This window comes from Exophiala oligosperma, assembly GCF_000835515.1.
Source record: "Exophiala oligosperma strain CBS 72588 unplaced genomic scaffold supercont1.6, whole genome shotgun sequence".
Lineage (NCBI taxonomy): Eukaryota > Fungi > Ascomycota > Eurotiomycetes > Chaetothyriales > Herpotrichiellaceae > Exophiala > Exophiala oligosperma.
The window spans coordinates 1,627,736-1,645,159 of NW_015622823.1; the positions used below are offsets into that span (position 1 = coordinate 1,627,736).

The 17,424-nt window shown below is 51.0% G+C and overlaps 6 protein-coding genes across 7 annotated transcripts; 4 read left to right on the top strand and 2 right to left on the bottom strand.

Moving 5' to 3' along the window:
- Positions 1-771: 771 nt before the first annotated feature.
- Positions 772-1,971, top strand: PV06_07016 (uncharacterized protein). The gene has a single exon (XM_016408196.1). The coding sequence runs from the start codon at positions 1,115-1,117 to the stop codon at positions 1,649-1,651; it is 537 nt and encodes a 178-aa protein (XP_016261676.1). The 5' UTR covers positions 772-1,114; the 3' UTR covers positions 1,652-1,971.
- Positions 1,948-4,587, top strand: PV06_07017 (uncharacterized protein). Its single transcript, XM_016408197.1, has one exon. It carries the CDS (start codon positions 2,436-2,438, stop codon positions 3,573-3,575), a length of 1,140 nt encoding a protein of 379 aa, XP_016261677.1. The 5' UTR covers positions 1,948-2,435; the 3' UTR covers positions 3,576-4,587.
- On the bottom strand, positions 3,691-5,392 carry PV06_07018 (uncharacterized protein; the record flags this gene model as incomplete). Its single annotated transcript, XM_016408198.1, has 4 exons — positions 3,691-4,153; positions 4,282-4,328; positions 4,400-4,480; positions 4,547-5,392. The coding sequence occupies 4 exons, from the start codon at positions 5,390-5,392 to the stop codon at positions 3,691-3,693; spliced, it is 1,437 nt and encodes a 478-aa protein (XP_016261678.1).
- Positions 5,393-6,021: 629 nt separating this feature from the next.
- PV06_07019 (uncharacterized protein) lies at positions 6,022-7,407 on the bottom strand (the record flags this gene model as incomplete). Its single annotated transcript, XM_016408199.1, has 1 exon — positions 6,022-7,407. The coding sequence occupies one exon, from the start codon at positions 7,405-7,407 to the stop codon at positions 6,022-6,024; it is 1,386 nt and encodes a 461-aa protein (XP_016261679.1).
- A 169-nt stretch (positions 7,408-7,576) lies between these two features.
- PV06_07020 lies at positions 7,577-10,334 on the top strand. 2 transcript variants are annotated; one of them, XM_016408201.1, is made up of 2 exons: positions 7,577-8,902; positions 8,963-10,334. In XM_016408201.1, exons 1-2 carry the CDS (start codon positions 7,777-7,779, stop codon positions 10,195-10,197), a joined length of 2,361 nt encoding a protein of 786 aa, XP_016261681.1. In that variant the 5' UTR covers positions 7,577-7,776; the 3' UTR covers positions 10,198-10,334. The 2 variants fall into 2 exon arrangements, with proteins under 2 accessions (XP_016261681.1, XP_016261680.1); XM_016408200.1 differs by having other exon boundaries at positions 7,577-10,334.
- A 499-nt stretch (positions 10,335-10,833) lies between these two features.
- Positions 10,834-16,106, top strand: PV06_07021 (uncharacterized protein). The gene has a single exon (XM_016408202.1). The coding sequence runs from the start codon at positions 11,004-11,006 to the stop codon at positions 15,729-15,731; it is 4,728 nt and encodes a 1,575-aa protein (XP_016261682.1). The 5' UTR covers positions 10,834-11,003; the 3' UTR covers positions 15,732-16,106.
- Positions 16,107-17,424: the final 1,318 nt, after the last annotated feature.

Below are 17,424 nucleotides of genomic sequence, written 5' to 3' on the forward strand. Positions count from 1 at the left end.
GGGCACTGATCGTTGTGAAATCATATGGAGTAGCTTCGGCCTCCGAGTTTTCCAGGCCTACAGTGAAGTCAAGCCCGCTAAAGTGACATGGGTTCGAGTATGGCCTCGACCGGCATCGGTAGCGTGTACATGGGTGTTCGTGCTAACAACAGATGAGACGAGTCGAGCCGTATCACCGAGGTCTCTGCCAGGAACACCCTTGTTCTCATATGTCTCTCTCGAACACCAAGCACACGTCAACTCAACATTGACTTCTTAACAAGAATGAACAACCTGGATGGACACGTGAACTTCCGCCAACGAAGGACTGTACAACATCTCCCCAGCTTTGTTTGTCGCACTGTTCGGTGATTCAAGAACACTGCTGCCAGAGTATACCCACCTTCTCACATCGCACATTTATAGACCTTGTTTGGCAAACGCATTCAGAGGTCAAATACCCATGCAAAATGAGTGAACGTCCGATCACGGAGACGAAAGCGATCGCGACTCGGACCGAGTTGGGGGATTTCATTGCAATGTTTGATGAAGCTGAACCGTGGAGACGACAAAATCTTGGTGAAAATCACGTCACATCTGCCGTTTCCGATCTTGTTCAGCTGCAGGGAGGGAAATTGATCATCAGCAAACACCAACACCAACGGCTGTCACGGTCCAATGTTCTGCAAATCTGCATCACATGTTTTGCATTGTATGTGTGATGGTTTTATTGAAGGTGGAGCTTTTCTTCTTCGGCGCCATCCGGATCTTCTGCAACGTACTGTACATGGAGTGAAGATCTCCAGTTACCAAAAGTTAAGTACGTCGTACGATTACCCATTTTACGGATATCGTGGCCGGCAATGGTAAACGGCAGAAAAGTACATGGACCGTGAAAATGAGGTTTCAGATTCCCTTGTCCCCGTGCAAACCATCAGTTTACCTAGCTGAGTGCACGAGGTATATACTCCCAGGCCTCAGCACTTGAAGGCTGTTTCCTTCTCTCTACCATCATTTCTCTCTGTGTCTTTCGAATTCATTCTCATCATCATCATCATCATCATCATCCCACATAATACAACTCAGTCAAAAGCCATCTGAGAACATCAATAGAACAGAACAGACAAAAACAAAAATGGCACCCTTGCCAGAATTCATCACCAATACTCCCCTCCACCCTTCATTCGACCGAGACATTCGAAACCTTCATCTCATATATGATTACGATGCCGAGAATCCCGAAACCAAACGGCCCGAGAAATGGAGGTACGAGATGTGGTTCTTTTCTGATAACCGCATCGTCTATGCCATCCACGGAGGTCCCATGAAGGGCCGCATCAATTATCAAACCTGTACCTACCAATGTATCCGGCCGGGTGAGCTGTGGCAGTGCAATTGGCTGGAAGAAACGGGGACGATCGTGTCTCTGGTGTACGACATCAAGAACCAAAAGATCACGACCTTGATCGCCTTCAGCCAGGGCCACTGGGAGAACGCAGAGGCCGCACGGGGAGACAAGCGCAACTTCACCGACTTTGCTCGCTGGAGGAAGTTGGCGGAAATCGGCAAACAGACCGACCGTCTCATGCTGTCGGAGCAGGCCACCATACTGGAGAACTTCAAGGGCGCCGGTGATCTTGTACCGATTGCCCCTGATGCCGTCACTTTGTGAGAACTGCTCACCACGTTTATACGAGTTGTGCTAGGGTTGCTGGGCTGCATGTCATTTCTGACGGCACACAACAGGAGCATTTGACACTCTGTATGCGTACATTGACACGAACATTACCTTGGGTCTGAGCGAGGATGCGCACCGTGCGAACACGAGGGACATTGTATGAATTTTTTAGAGTGGAACTGCGTCATTTCTAGGGGTGGAAGGTTTGCCGGTTGTGCTCAGACCGAGCCATTTTTGCATGTGTATCAACAGTATCAGAGTAGAATTACGAGTACTATGTAGAACAGTGCTCAATATATGATAGATTTCTCTTAGCTGTTCTTGCTTTCTGACTACAGCAGTTCGTGGCAGTACACGCTCATACCAGTGTCAAGTCGTACTCGTATTCGCCAGACTTTCCCTGCTTGATTGCTTCCAGTCCGTTTTAATTGTTCGGACTGCGGGGAGAAGGCTTGTCATGTATTCGTCGTCTCAGCCTCTCTCAGCCTCATAAACCTATCATACTTCCTACCGTTTGTACAAGGACTACGGATTCGTACGCAGATCGTACCTGGAGATCAACGATGGCCTTGCCTCCGGCCTTACGATCTTGCAATTGCACTCACCTCCATCCAACGACCAGGTGAACAAAAGGCCGTTTTGCAATTGCACATCTTTCTCCTGTGCCTTGTCCTCTTAGCCCTACCTCTAGGAGTTACTATATTGCTCCCTCTATTCGTCCCTCTAGTTTTGTTCTTGTACCGGCCAGATACAAAATAGAAGGAACAAAGAAACAAACATGCAGGGCTTCAACATGGGACGTTACGTCCCTCCGGACCTCGAAGGCACCACGTCGTTCAACCAGGCGTCGGGCAAGGGCCACGCTCTGGGCCACCGGGCCCGCAAACTCAAGACCGAGGGGATCCTGACCGTCCGGTTCGAATGCCCCTTTGCGATCTGGTGCACGACGTGCGTCCCGGAACAGATCATCGGGCAAGGGGTGCGGTTCAACGCCGAGAAGAAAAAGGTGGGGGCGTACTACAGCACGCCGATCTGGCAGTTCCGGTTCAAACATACAACGTGCGGCGGGTGGCTCGAGGTCCGCACCGACCCCAAGAACGCAGAGTACATCGTCACGGGGGGAGGGCGGAGACGAGACACGGGAGGAGCGGACGACGTTGACAGGTTCGGACAGCTCCAGCAGAGCCGGGTGTCCGAGGAAGACAAGGCCAGGTTCGAAAAGGAAGGCGCGTTCGGGGCACTGGAGAAAAAGGTCGAGGACAAGTCTGCGTTCGTCGCACAGCAGGAACGCATCTCCGAGCTGCGTGAGGCGAGCGATCGAACGTGGAAGGACCCTTACGCGCTCAACAGGAAACTCAGGGCGGATTTTAGAGTCGGACGACGCAAGAGACAGGCCGACGAGCGAACGGGGGAAGCCCTCAAAGACAAATTCGGTCTGGATTCCGACATGGAGGTCCTTGCCGAGACGCAAGAGGATGCGGATCGTGTCAAGTTTGTCGAGTTTGGGGACTGGACTGCGGCGGAGGCGTCGAGTTCGTCCAAACCTTTGTTCATGTCTACACATTCCCGGTACAACGGGGATTTACCATCGAGGCCGAAACACGTTCAGAGTGGTGGGGTTGGTGGTGGCACTGGCCCCGGCAAAGGTGGTATGCTGGCGAAGCAAAAAGACAAGAAACAAATCTTGCAAGGTCAATTGGCCAACAATACGAGAATGGCGACGGATCCGTTTCTGCGTGAAACCGATGTCTGGCAACCTCGCGGGAAAAGGAAACGAGAAATTCGGGCTGATGGTGATGATGACCGAGAGGAAGATGCTGTCACCAGCGGCGAACCCGAACAGAAAAAAGTGACGAAAGTGACGAAAGGTATTGCCATTCTGGCGTTGGTTGGTTATGAATCTGATTCTGATGTCTGAATTAAGGCGAGAGTTATTGTTCTTTTTTTCTCGGACATTATCAAGATACCCCTACGTTACGGACCTGAAGTGTCTTGTTTAGCTATATACAGTATACCTGCTGGACTTTAGTTTCTCAAGACAAGAAGAAAGTCTTCATAGACCTCGGTTCAACTGTGACGTCCATCTTGCCTCCAACAACACCGATCTGTCCCACCATAGTCACATTATGTTCGTTGTCGGTCAGATACGCCGTTGCCATCGTAACGTTGATCCCGGCCAGGTCGATCGTCACGTCGTACGGGAAATGCGCCTCGTTGATGACGGGCACGGCGACGGTACCGTTGACGTTGACGTAGGCGCTCACGTACAGGTTCTCGGCGCTGCTCGAGGCCTCGACCCTCACGGCACCGGGGCGGGCGAAGCGAAAGTAAGATGCAAACGCCCACAGTCGAGCCGAGACGTAATAATGGTCGTACTCGAGTCGGACGAGGGCGTTGTCCCCCGTCGTGTTCTGGGCGCACCACCAGTGCGTGTAGCCCGAGGTGTCCGAGTTGACAAAGGCGTTGTGCATGTACAAGGCCCATTGGAAGCCCTCACTGTTGTGGGTAAGTAATCGTGTCAGTGTGTAGGTCTGGTTGGGGGAGGGTCGGTTTGTTTGACTTGCTCGAGGGACAGAAACGGGAGAAGAGTCATCAACTCAAAAAGGCAAAAGCCAGGTACTTACGCAAGTTGTCCTGTCACGTCCCAGTACGAGTTCCAATTGCCGGTGCCCTGCATTGTCATCAGCGATTTGCCATCCCGATGGAATTAGAAGGGTCGAGGAAAGAAAAAAGAAACCATACATCTGCCCATTCGGTCATCAAGTTCGGTTTACCACCAGAATTAAACGGTCGTTCTGGATTGCTTTGGTAATTGTGCCATGTCTAGGTAAATTTTGGTCAGTCCCGGTGGAGACATGTAGTGCGTTTTTCAAACGGTTTACTACTCACGGCGATATCAAAGAACTCGGACCCTCCAGCTTGTTCGAGCTCGTACAAAATATTCCTCTCCTGTCTGGCTCCTGTGGCGTCGCAACATGCGATACTGATGTTGGGGAAGGCAGCTTTCGCCGTCGGGTAGAGAACCTCCAGGAAATCCTTTGCCTGGTATCCGTCTGATTCCATGCTCGCGTACGTCACGGGGTTGAAGTCCGGTTCGTTGTAGGCGCCCAGTAAAGAAACTTCGATCCCCTCCTGTTCGTAGTACTTGACGTACTGGACGAGGTAATCGGCGTAGGCTTGTCTCCAATCCGCCGAGCAATTGCTGGCTCCGCGGACACCACAGATGAACCCACCGTCGTCCTCGGTCCCGACCGACTTCATGCACCCGGGAGCGGACCAGGCGTCGGCGTAAACAAACACGTTCGGGTTGTACTTGAGCGCCGTCTGGGTGAGTTGTAGTTGGCACGTGTCGTTGCCGTCCCAGACGTAGTTGAACGGCCCTTCTGGTGTGGGCGGGCAGACTGGTAAAATGGACGAAACGTCACCAGCCACAGTCCCTGGCGTCGAACCAATATCGTTGCGGACGATGGACAAACCTCCGATGTTCTCGTCGAAGAGGATTCGAGTGACGAGGTCCTGGTTGGACGGCGACAGACCGACAGACCCAAACTGTTGACAGGCGATGCCAAACGCTCCAGAGCAACCACCTCCTATCATGGTCTGGTACGTTTGAAGTGCATTGACCGATATGGAAGCCGAGGAGGTCATGTTAGGCGAGTAGCTCCATGCTGAGCAGGTGGTGGCCGCAAAGGCGGCGGTAACGACGACCACGACGACGTTGGTGAAGCTCTTCATGATCAAGATTGGGGTATTACTCTGACTGAAGTAGTTGACCACAAGCCTTGGTCAAGCATTTTTCGTGAATGCAGGTACCGGACATATATAGGTAGGGTAAGTATATACCTACCTACCTAGTTACTCACCCACGAATCCATGTCCCCACGTTTGATGTGGTCCTCCGCAATCCACGCAATAACATTTTAACCACCGGTAACCATTTTATCCATCAACATTTATCCAGCGGCCATTCTCCGTCAATGATGTATCGCTTCCCACCCAGTCCAATCGGGAAGGTACTTTGCTCTAGTTGTTCCCAGAGTAGTGTTTGGCTTCTGGTACGGCAACGTGACCGGTCGCAAATCGTTGCATTTCAATAGCAATAGGAAAAGGTAGCCTACCAATTTATCCGGGGAGTGGACACTGTATCTTTGGCGGACGTTCACATTTTGCTGTTGCCAGCTGCTCTCGATATTGAGTTTCGAGCTTGTCAAGGCCTGCGGTATACTTGCAGTCCCAGCCGTGTATACGTGGACTGCGCAGCACACCCGCTGCCGATGCAAAGCATAACATGATGCAAGACCGCCTTGATACTAGGATCCACGAGGTGACCTGTTATTCAATGGTCTCCATTTGTGGCTTCAATCTCAATCGGTACTATCTTGCTTTCTTCGCTCTTCAGATGATGCCAGAGTCCTTCTGCCGCCAGTGACCAATTCATTGAGAGGCGGCATTGGCTTGCGCTGACTCGGTGTAAAACCACTGCGTGGCACTGTTGGAGGAGGACCACGACTTGCCCACGGTGCTTGGGTGACACCGTTCACGAACCCGAGCGGTGCCTTTGTCGCACTACCAGCCCAAGGTGCAGCTGTGCCACTACCCGGGGAAGGTCCAGCAGGTCTCATCGTGCTTGGAGCATGGGTGTCCGTAGGGTTGCGAAGAGGTTGGCTCGCGGCGTGTGTTGACACTGCCGGAGGTCGGGCTTCCGGATCCTGTTCCCACCTAAGAAGGGAGCCGAATGGAAAATGCTGGACAACAGGAAATTTTGACAAGACTTCTGCGTTATACATCTTGAGCATGCCTTTGTTGATCTTTCCCCAGCCATCCTTGATACCTGAGATGTCGAACAACATTGGGCTGTGCTCCCAGAAAGGACCCTTCTTGACTTCGTAAATGAAAGCAATCGCGGAAAAGTACATGTTTTTGTCTTTCTCTTTGTCGACTAGGTTCTGTTTCGTCACGGAAGATGCTTCTGGTGCATCAGGCAGAGAACCTTCAGGCGGAGTATCGTCAGTGTCTGAGACAGCAGGTGCTAATTGAGCCGAGCCAAATATGTATGGGAGAAATGAATTGTCATCAAGTCCCCAAACACCATGTGATCCCGCAGGTTCGAGAGTATAGGTTTTGATGATCTTGCGAATAAGTTCAAGATAACCTTCGAAAACACCCAGCACAATTCTTCTCTCTTCGACACCAGGATCGGCTTGAGGGAAGAAACCGAGCTTCCAGAGACAGGCAAGAAACGCCAAAAAGCTGAGTTCATGTCCAGTACCGTAGTCTAGACGTTGAGGGCTACCAAAGCTGCCCAAGAGATATGGTCCAATCTCCGTGCGAGCTGACAATAGTGCAGGAGGCAAACAGTCCTGAAGCAAATTGTCTATCTGGTCTTCGACCAATTTGTACCACCTCCGGAAACTGACGTTACCAAATCTCCTTGGACCAGTATCAGGGGGGACTTGGTCGATCAGATCACTTAGTTTGGTCAACAGCGTGCGTAGGCGGATGATTGGTTCTGAATCCGTAACACCATCTGCGTTCAATGGCCAGGTTGTAGTCTTGACTGAGCCGTCTACTGTTTCTTTCCGCGGTATGACTGCACGGTTGAGTTGTAATATGAATGTCATGACATCCTTGTATGCAAGGGAGGTGAGAAAGCTGGCCACATCGGATCCGTCGTGAATTCTCTTGGTAGGCGCTTCGAAGTGGTGATTGTGTATGCCTTGGAGTTTGGTTAGGGACGGATATGCCGCCATGATGAATCCAAGTTGCCAATAAACTCCCTCTGAATGATTACGGTAGTTGTACAGGATGAACTTCTTTGTTCAGAGGCTGATGTGCTGCTGTGGAATCGGCATGTCGCCAGATGCTCAACAATGAACTCGTGCGCTTGGACGATGACATAATAACTTGCGCCCGCCTGGAGAATTCCAAAGCACCGTAAATTGTTTTCTCCCGGTGACACGAACCTCAGCAGAACTAAAATGCGGCCCGCGCCATTGTCACTTTCATGTACCCGGTAAACAAACGCACAGAAATGTGTCTTGCCTTCTTCTGCCCTTTGGTTCCCCATCATTGTCTCAGAATCCTCGATATGTCACTGCGACAATAACACAGCATCCAAGATGCGTCGCTCGGCTCGTCTCTCTACCATCAACACAATTGAAAGCCGACAGAAACCACAAGACTCAGAGGACTCAATACGCGATGTCACTGACATTTTGAATGCAGAAGCTAGCAACGTCAATCGAACGCCGAGTTCGAAGAGGAAGCGGAAGTCAACGCAGAAAGCCCAAAATGAAGAGTCACCCACCAAGAGAAGGGAAGTTGAAGACTTGCCGAAATCCACTCCCGCCAATCCTCCACAGAGCAGAACTTCCACGATACGATCTTCTGGCAAGCTGAAAGCGCGTTCTTCTCTTGTTCCCCGACCGCCCCCCTCGAGGCGGAATGACTTTGATCTTCCCGAATCGCCGACCGATGAACCAGAAGCGAGGAATCTCATCATCCCGCCGGTGAGGATGAGGGTATTGAACAAGAGAAAGCAGCTGCCAGTTTCGCCATTTAGAGGTCGCGGAGAATTGGACACAAGATCAACGGCAATGGTTCATTTAGATGACTCCCCTAGAAAGATCGTCACCAAGAACAGGCTGCAGAAGATCGGGACATCCTTTTTAAAGTTGAAGTCTACTGCACACCAACAAGCCTCGACAAACGTTCCCTTCAATGGCGACGTACTTGCACAAGCTCTTGTTGCGTCCGATGGCCCAGATACCCCAATTCTTTTTCCATCTCAAAGCAACAACGCGGCGTCTACGGATGCCGAGCCCAACACACCGGTGAAGCGAAAGATTCCCCAGTCTTCCGGCAGACGAGCCAAGCGAGGGGCTCGCAAGGCGTCTGCGGCCTCTGCAGTACACGAGCAAGAGCACATGAGTCAATCGGCCAATATGTCCAACCCGCTCGCACATGCTGTGGCGGCAACGCAAAACGAACGTGATAGTCCCAAACCCGGAACAAAGATATACGCGCTCCCTGAACTGCCAGCGACCGCTCGTCTCGTCCCCGCGGAACCCCTTGCAGTGTCCAGGCGAGGCGAACAGGAGCTAAACGCCCCTACATCTAGAGTACGACAGCCTCCTAAAGTGTCGAAACAAATTGGCCCACGAGACGTGGACGAGGATGACAACATTAACAATAACGAAGGAGTTCCAGATCCAGGAGATGCTGACGACAGAGAGAACGATCACGGTAACGAACCAGAAGAAAGCGATGATCAAGAAGAACACCAAGCTAATCATGACGTTCAAGAACCTCGACAGAGACCACGAGTCCAACGCCCAGAAACCGAAGCCGGGAGACGAAGGAGACAGCAAGCAGAGTCTGAACAGGAAGATACCAAGGCAAGGCGCATCCGAAAGGCGATGAGTGGCATCGACGAAGCAGCAGAAATGTTTGGCTGCAAAATACCCTGGCGGGCAGCTCTCGTAGCTTCGGCTGAAATAATCGACGAGCGGGCGTACACGGAGCTCAGATCCACGAATGGCAAAGCTGTAGCCCGCTCGTTGAGATCGCTAGTCGAATTGTACAGAGAACTCAGTCGCCAGAATTTCGACCTCGATGAGGATTGTACTACGAATACTGTTCAGCAAGATCTTCAAGTCTACAGACAGCGATGTCTGCACATCAGTGGTTATAGGCATGCCCCAGTTGTCGACCGTCATCAAGAGCGCAAACGCGAACGCAGACACCTGATATGGGATATCTACGAATACCTCATCCCTGACTCCCTGAAATTGGCCAAATACATTCTTCGCGCACGATATCAAAACAGCACCCTCGCTGCGTCCGCTCTTAAGGAAGTGATGGAAGTCTTGAAAAACGTAAGATTATTAGGGGAGAGTGCAGCCCAATGGAAGCCAAAGGTTCCCGCTGGCGTCAAACGAAAGACGCTGTTGGAGATCAAACAGAACGTCGACCAAATAATAGCTCAGTACCAGAAAGAAGTTGCGCTCGAAGATCAAAAGAGCTATCGGGATGTGCTAGAGATCAGACAAAGAGCTGACCGTGAACAGTTCTTGACTGAGGTGGAGCGACGGCGAGCTGCGAACAGAGAAAAGCATCGCCCCTACGCCGCTCGCATGTCTAGGAAACCAGTTGACCAGATCACCGACATCGATGATTTGAATCTGGATGAGCAGTTTTCGCAATATGGACACCGTGAAACAAGTCAACCAACACGCGTTGACACCACATCCGGCAAGCACTGTATTCAATACCAATCTGGTCCAGAGATACCTCCAGCAAAAGCAGTGAAGTGGCACCCGACCGAAATCCAGCTCTTGGTGGACGCTCTTCAAAAATACACCTCCATAACGAGGTTCGCAGACATAGTCGCTGTCTTTGGGGGCCCTCGGGGTAAGCTTGGTAGGTACAATATAAACCAGATCTTCGCCCAGGCACGTTGGATTAAATGGAGCATGTTGAGGGGACCGTACGATCTCTCTGACGGGCAATGGGACTGGTTACTTTCTTTACCCGACTGAGATGAATAATCAACCTATTGGATCAGTTATGAGTCTGAAATGGGCGAGCGGACGACGAGATTTTACGATTAACGGATTAAAGATACCCCTGTAGCATGTTTAGACCCATCTGGGCAGGAAATCGGATTACTCTGTTGGACATTCAGTGTCCCGTATAAAAGATTATCTCATCTGAGCTCGCCATAAGAGTGGCGTTCTTCGAATTGTGACACTAGATTCTATCACAGTCTCGACCTCGAAGAGGTGAGTCTAGTACCAATCTAAGAAGCCGGCTTGGATATTGTCGCCGTTAAGCTGCGGGAAACCATTGATATTTTTTGGTTTCTGTCCAGGTACATGTTGCCACTGTCGTTTAATCCTCCTTCCCCGTTCAGCCATAGCAATGGTGAGACTCTAGTAGAAGTTAGAACGGGGGGAAATGAGCAGGGAGGACAGATGTTTGTGAACAGGCAATCTGCGCATCCTATGCTCCACCGGACCCGGGTACCCTTCAGCGGAGCATTAGAGCGCCGAGTCTCAGTCGCGTCTGACTCGCGCCTGGCACAAGCAGCGGCCAATCTGCACATCCCAATCGCATGTTTCATCAGTGCCCGAACCCTGGTCTCTTTGGTCTTTCCTCTAACCAACTGGTCAGAGGTCCCTCTTCGTTGTTGGCATTGCAGGTTGGGTATCGTCCATTTCATCTTTTTCGTCGACAGTACTTTGTACTCCATAATTCTAATCATATCTTGTGCTTTTCCCTCTTCTTTTGCATTGACTTGCGTTACTCTACGACTGGTCTGTTGTCGAATCCAAGTCTGTACAGTATGGACAGACATGCCTCCTCCAAGGCCGACGATTCCAAATTCAAGTCGTCCAATGCAACTCCCAGACCAGTGACAAAACCCTCTGCCCCGAGGCTGTCTACTTCCTCGAGACCCTCTACAATTGCTTCTGCAGCCAAAGCGAGCGGTGGTAGCTCTCTGAGCAAACCGCCTGCACGTCCCACGACTACATCTACGGCTCGTAGACCTACAAGTACATCTACATCGTCCACTCACGCCACGACAAGCCATGGAACGAAAATCTCGGTCAGCTCTGTCGACGAGAAGGCCTCTGGCGATGAGAAGAGGAAGGAGGGTATATCAGCAAGACCCAAGCGGATGTCGTTGGCTTCAAACACCAGTACCGAACGGACTGCGGCGTCCAAGACCGTCAGCGCAACGCCAGCGAGGCGGACTACTCTTCAGCCAACAGCCACCCGGACCAGTGCTGCGAGCCCGGTTGGCACAAGGAAAGCACCTACGACTCCTAGTACCTCACGAACGACTACCAGCACCACGGCACGCTCAAGGCCTCTTGCTACAGTAGCCTCGCGAAACGTTGGAGCTGGCGCCCTTGCCGAGAAGAAGCGCCTGAGCACGATACCAGCGTCTCCTGCCACCAAGCCGGGTGCTGAAGAAGCCGAACATAATAAGGAAAATGCAGTTGCATCCACGGCAGATAAACCTACCCGACCTGCGTTGGGTTCAAGAAAGTCCACTCGCTCTGTGATGATTGAGCAGCAGATACGCGAGTTTGAACTTGTCAACAGCATGCTACAAGCGGCCATGGCCTCGGACGGTGCGGACGAAGAAGAGAAACAAAACATCTCCGAGGAAGCTGCAACGACCATCTCCAAGCTCAAGTCGGATCTTGCGAAAGTACGAGAGTTTGAGCGGGCACATGGCCGTCTCCCCACTAACGCCGAACTTGAGGAAGTTGCCTCTGTTACGACAGAAAATGATGCGAAAACTCCGATTGCTGAGACTGCTAGCCAAGGTGAACATGCAGGGCCTGATGCCTCCGCCCTACAGACGGAGCTCGCTCAGAGCAAGGAAGAAGTCAGCACTCTCCATGCCCAGCTCTCTGAACTCAAAGCGAAACTGGAGGAGTTCAGCAAGAGTGCAGAAGAAGAGAGTCGTATCGTGCAGGCTGCAGCAGAGTCGATTCAGAAGGAGCATGCTGCCAAGATTGAAGAGCTACAGGCACTCAACGAGAGCAAACTGGGAGAGTTGGAAAATGCTCACAAGGCAAAGATTGACGAATTAGCCACTGGTCAACAGTCCGAGGTGGATGCGCTCACGGAGAAATTTTCGAGTCAGGTAGCAGCCAAAGAAGCCGAGGCCAGTCAACTAAGGTCGGAAATCGACGAATTACGGACTTCAGGGTCCTCCAAAGAGTCTTCAAATCAAAGCGAGCTGGAAAATCTGAGAACAGAACTTGAAGAACTCCGTGCCGCGACAAACGAGGAGAAATTGGTGAAGGATGCTCAAATCGAAAAGCTGAAACTTGACCTTGAGACTAGAAAGATTGAATCAGACAGTGTGAGCGCAAGCGAATTTGTACCCTCTCCAGCTCTCTCGCCAAGTCGAAGCACTGAGCTTGAGGAGGCGCAGAAGAAACTCGAAGCTGCGCAGACCCGTCACCAAGCCGCCAAGGAGAACGCGAAGACCAAAATCGCAAGATTGCAAGAAGAGTTGGAGACGAAGACCAAAGCACTCAAATCTCAGCACAGAGAGGAACTCGAAACGCTACAAGAAAGGCTTACTCAGGCCGAAACAGCCTCTGTTGAGAAACAGAAACAACTTGACGAACAAGAGGAATCTGATACAAAGATCAATGAAGAAATACAGTCTCTGAAACAGCAACTGATCGATTCTCAGCAGACTAAAAAAGAGGAGACCGAGTCTCAATCCGCCATGATAGCCGAACTGCAAGAAAAGCTGCGAGTTCTTGAGCAACAGAAGGATGATGATCTCGCAGCTGCGCAAAACACACATTTGGAGAAGATCCGAGAGCTTGAGGATCAATTGAACGCTACCAAACAAAGCTTGGAGGACGCGGAAGAGTCGCACAAGACACAATTAGAAGAACTAATGAGACAGTCGGCTGAAGAGCTCAACGAAGCCAAGGTCGAACTCCAACAGGTCAAAGCTGACCATACAAGCAAATTGGACGCTTTGCAGGCAGAACTTGAGAGGTCCCTGGAACAAGTTGATTCAACACGAGGTGATCACGATAAGAACATATCATCGTTGCAAATCCAACTGGATGAGGCAAAGACCGCCCTTGTTGAAGCACTCGAAAAACATGAGAAGCTTCTCCAAATGCACGAGACTGAAAGCAACACTGCCAAAGAGGAAGTGGCTCGTTTGAAGGCTACCCACGATGAAGAATTACAACAAGCTCGTTCTGAGGCACTGGCGAAACACGAAGAGGAGATTGCCGCGCTCAAGGTGAACCATGCAGGTGAGATGCAACAATTGGAGGAAAAAGTCCATTCTTCTCACAAGGAAATCTCGACTCTTAAGGAGAGTCATGCCTCCCGAATTCAACAGCTAGAAGAACAAATGAAAGCTTCTTTGGCTGACCTGGAAACACTCGAAGCTGGTCATGTAGCAGAACTTGACCGGGTGAAGGCTGCGGCGGAAGAAGGCCATCAGAAAGCAGTCGAAGAAACCGAGAAGACTCACGTAGAGCGTGTCCGACAATTTGAACAGCAGCTTAACGCAGTCGAAGCCGAACTATCTAACGTGAAGGCTGAACACGCTGAAGAACTTGCCGAGCTGGAGAGACGACGAGTTTTGGATCAAGAGGTTGCTACGAGTACTCTTAACGAGTCCCACGCCAACAGCATCAAGGAATTGGAGGCACAGCTCAAATCCGCCCAGGAAGCCTTAGAGTCTAGCAAAGCCGAGCACACTGAGCAACTCCAGGCACTTGAAGCAGACATTAGGTCTCATCATACTGAGACCATCGAGTCTTTGAGATCCAGCCATGCTGAGCTTCTGAAAGAGACCGAAGCCAACGCCAAAGCCAGTCAAGAACAAGCGATTGAGGAAGCCCGTGCTTCACTTTCAGAAGAAAAGCGGCAGCTCGAACTGCAGGCCAACGCTCTACAATCGGATTTAGAAGGCACTCGTTTTCAAATTCAGAGCTTGAAGGGTATCTTGCAGTCGATGGATGAGGAGACCAAATCCAAAGATCAAGAGCATGCCGAAGCCCTCGAGAAGATGGACCAAGAATTGTCGATGGCCATACAGAAAGTAGCCGAGAAGTCCACTCAAATCATGAATCTTCAGTCCAACCATGACCAGGCGTTGGCTGAGGCTAAGCAGGCTCTTCAGGCCAAGTCCCAAGAAGAGCTCGAGAAACTGCGTTCTGAGCACGAAAAAGCACTGGCAGAAGTCCAGGCCACCCTTGAGAAGGAACATCAACAGGCTCTTGACAAAATAATGGAGGAGCATGCCAAGTCAAACGAAGCTGACCAAGAAAAGACCAAGTCGCAGCACGAGGAATTGGAGAGGCAAATGAAAGAGGTTCATGATACGCAAATGGACGAGATCATGAAAACGCTGGAGAGCCAATGGAAATCTCAAGTGGATCAACTGGAAGAGACCAACGCGGCCGCTAGTGCCCGCCTCGCGCAGCTCACGACGGACCACGCGGATGCAGTCGAATCTCTAAAATCTGAGCATGAAGCGGTACTTGCAAAAGTGCAAGCAGAGTTGGACGTTGCCCGTCAGGCATCTGAGGCATCAAAGGACACCACTGAGCTTGACGAATTGAGAGACCAGCTCACCCAGTCTCGCCAGCAAATCGAGCAGCTTGAACAAAAATACCAGCAGGCTATGGCAGCGGCGGTCCAATCGCACGATTCCTCCTTGGCAGCAGCACAGGAGGAACTCGAGGCGGTAAGGAAGTCTGCCGAAGAACGCCCAGACCCTGCCCAGTTTGAGGAACTGAGAAACCAATATGTTGAAGCACAATCTTCCCTGTTCGAGTTGCGCGATAAGCACGAGAAAGCGATCCGGGAGACCCAAGCCGAGTATGACGATAAGATCGAGAAACTTTATGCTGAGTTGAACGAGGTCAAGAAGGGCGCCGAGGACATGCCCAGTGCGACTGAGCTTCTGAACGTCAAGGCGGACCTTGAAGATACGAAGAAGTCGATGTCGTCGCTGCAGGCCGAATTGGACGGAGCCATGCTTGAGGTCGAGACACAACGAGGTATGGCTGATGCTGCCCAACAAGAAATCAACAGACTTAAACAGGCTCAAAAGGAAGTCGTTTTGCCAAGTCCTAAACCTCGGGGAAAGAGCCGCAGCCCGCGACGAAAATCAATGAACCCACTCACCCCGACAGGTTCAAAGAAAGGCCTTGAGTCAAGCAAATGGGCTACTCCTGAGGATCCGGCACCTACAGAAGAACATACTGACGGTTATGCGGGTGAAATCTCAGCCAGTGGTCTGAAAGGAGGAGATGTCGCCTCCCAAGATACTGCTGCTGGTGTCGCCTCTGAAGAAACGTCTGCCCCACCCGACGAATCCAACTCAACAGCGCCTAAACGCAATGTCGCCGGTCAATTAGCTGGAATCCACGAAGAGATCAAGCAGTTGAGTGAGCTCAGTGATGAGATGTTTGATGATCATCAGAAGATGGCAAGAACGCTGAACAAGGTTGATGATACCACCACGACCACGGTCGATGTTGAAGAGCAAGGGGATGAGTGAGTGAGATGATGAGAGATCAGGTTGTTAGCGTTGAGAAACAAGGTGATCATTCTGGGGCTGACGGGGTACCTTGCCATAGAGACCTTAATTTTTCATTGTTTCTTTTTTCCAGCCACAGTCTCCGTAATCACGACGGTGCCGGCCTCCGGCTATACCAAAATTCTTGTTTGGTCTCAGCAAGCGACTTGAGCGAGCACAAATTGAGTACTGAAAGCGATCAAGAGCGAGTTTGGAAAGTTTATGTTATCAGCTTGTTGGGTTGAAAGTATTGATGATGATTGTAGTCTTTTGTGGAGTTGAGATACCCCCTCTTTTTTTCTTAGCCTGTACCTTTTGGTATAGATAGGTCTTTATTGAGCAATGCACATTCTTTTTTGGCATTTGAAGTGTTCTTTTTGTCTCTTGTGACTGTTGAATTGATTATAAAGTACTTCGAGGCTGGGGGGAGTATTGACCGCTGGAGTCTTTCCAGTCCGGTTGTGTTTCACTAAGCGCTTTGCCTGATTTATCCTTTCTCGGACTATGACATGGGATACGCCGTACCGCACGACAAGAGGTTGCTTGTTTCAAGAGTTGAAACATGGTGTGTGCAAGGGTGCCTCGCAAAGTCTTCAAAATCTCACCCTCGTATGGGTACGGAGTCCGGAAAATGGAGTTTTCGTGTTGTGAGAGTCAGAAGTTAAATGTGACTTGGATTTTTTCTTACCTCTTCCTCGCAAAACTTTCACACCGTGCATATCATTTCTTCAAAGTATGAATATATATTTATATATGCATACATCTCTTCTTTCCCATGATGAATATCGGAACCCCTTCTGAATCTCTCAAGTTCACACAACTTCGTGCTGAAATGGTCGGGAGTCGAAGACCAGTCTACGATTATTACCACTACTTTTTGGTGCTTCACCAAGAGAGAAAGAGACGAAAAACTCCTTGCCAAGATATGTTGTGTAGACATTAAACATTGACTACTTTTGGTAAGTACCAAGGTATATGTGTGTGTTTACGCCCTTGCATTCTCATAACCCCATGACCCACGGAAAACCCCCAAGAAAACGAGAGACTATCTGAAGAAGAAAAAAAGGGAAAACGAGAAATAAGAAACAAGAAACCAAAGACTCAAGAAATCATCGCTTGGAGATTCCACACTTTGCCAGACAAGATTCGACGCCGTTTGCGACGTTTGCCGGGATGAGGTTTCGGAATTGATCAATGTCGCGGCCGTCGAAGGTGAAGTCGGACGCGAAGGCCGCCTCCAGGAGGTCGTCGTCGAGGTCGTACAGCCTCTGGGCGGACTGTTGGACACCCGGGTCCTCGGAGGCGAAGCCGGCCACGAAGACGGCGTCGTTGCACTCGGGGTTCCACTCCGTGTGGATAGAGCCTTGAGGGAAGACGGTCATCTGGTACTGGTCGAGGCGGTTTCGGATAAAGGGGGCGCCGTTCTCGAGGACGTACTCGGTGCCCAGGGAACCCTGGACGACGACGTTGATCTCGGCGGACCTGGGGTGGGTGTGGGGGGTGTTGAACCCGCAGGGGCCAATGAACCCGAGCGTCATGCTGACGCCGTTGCCGATGAGGGCGGGGAAGTCTTTCCGGTCGGCCTTGACGGTGTGGCCGCCGTTCCCCGTGGTGATGGCCGAGTTGAGCGGGGGGTTGTTGAAGTCGTACAGGTGGTCGCTCGGGTTGGGCAGGA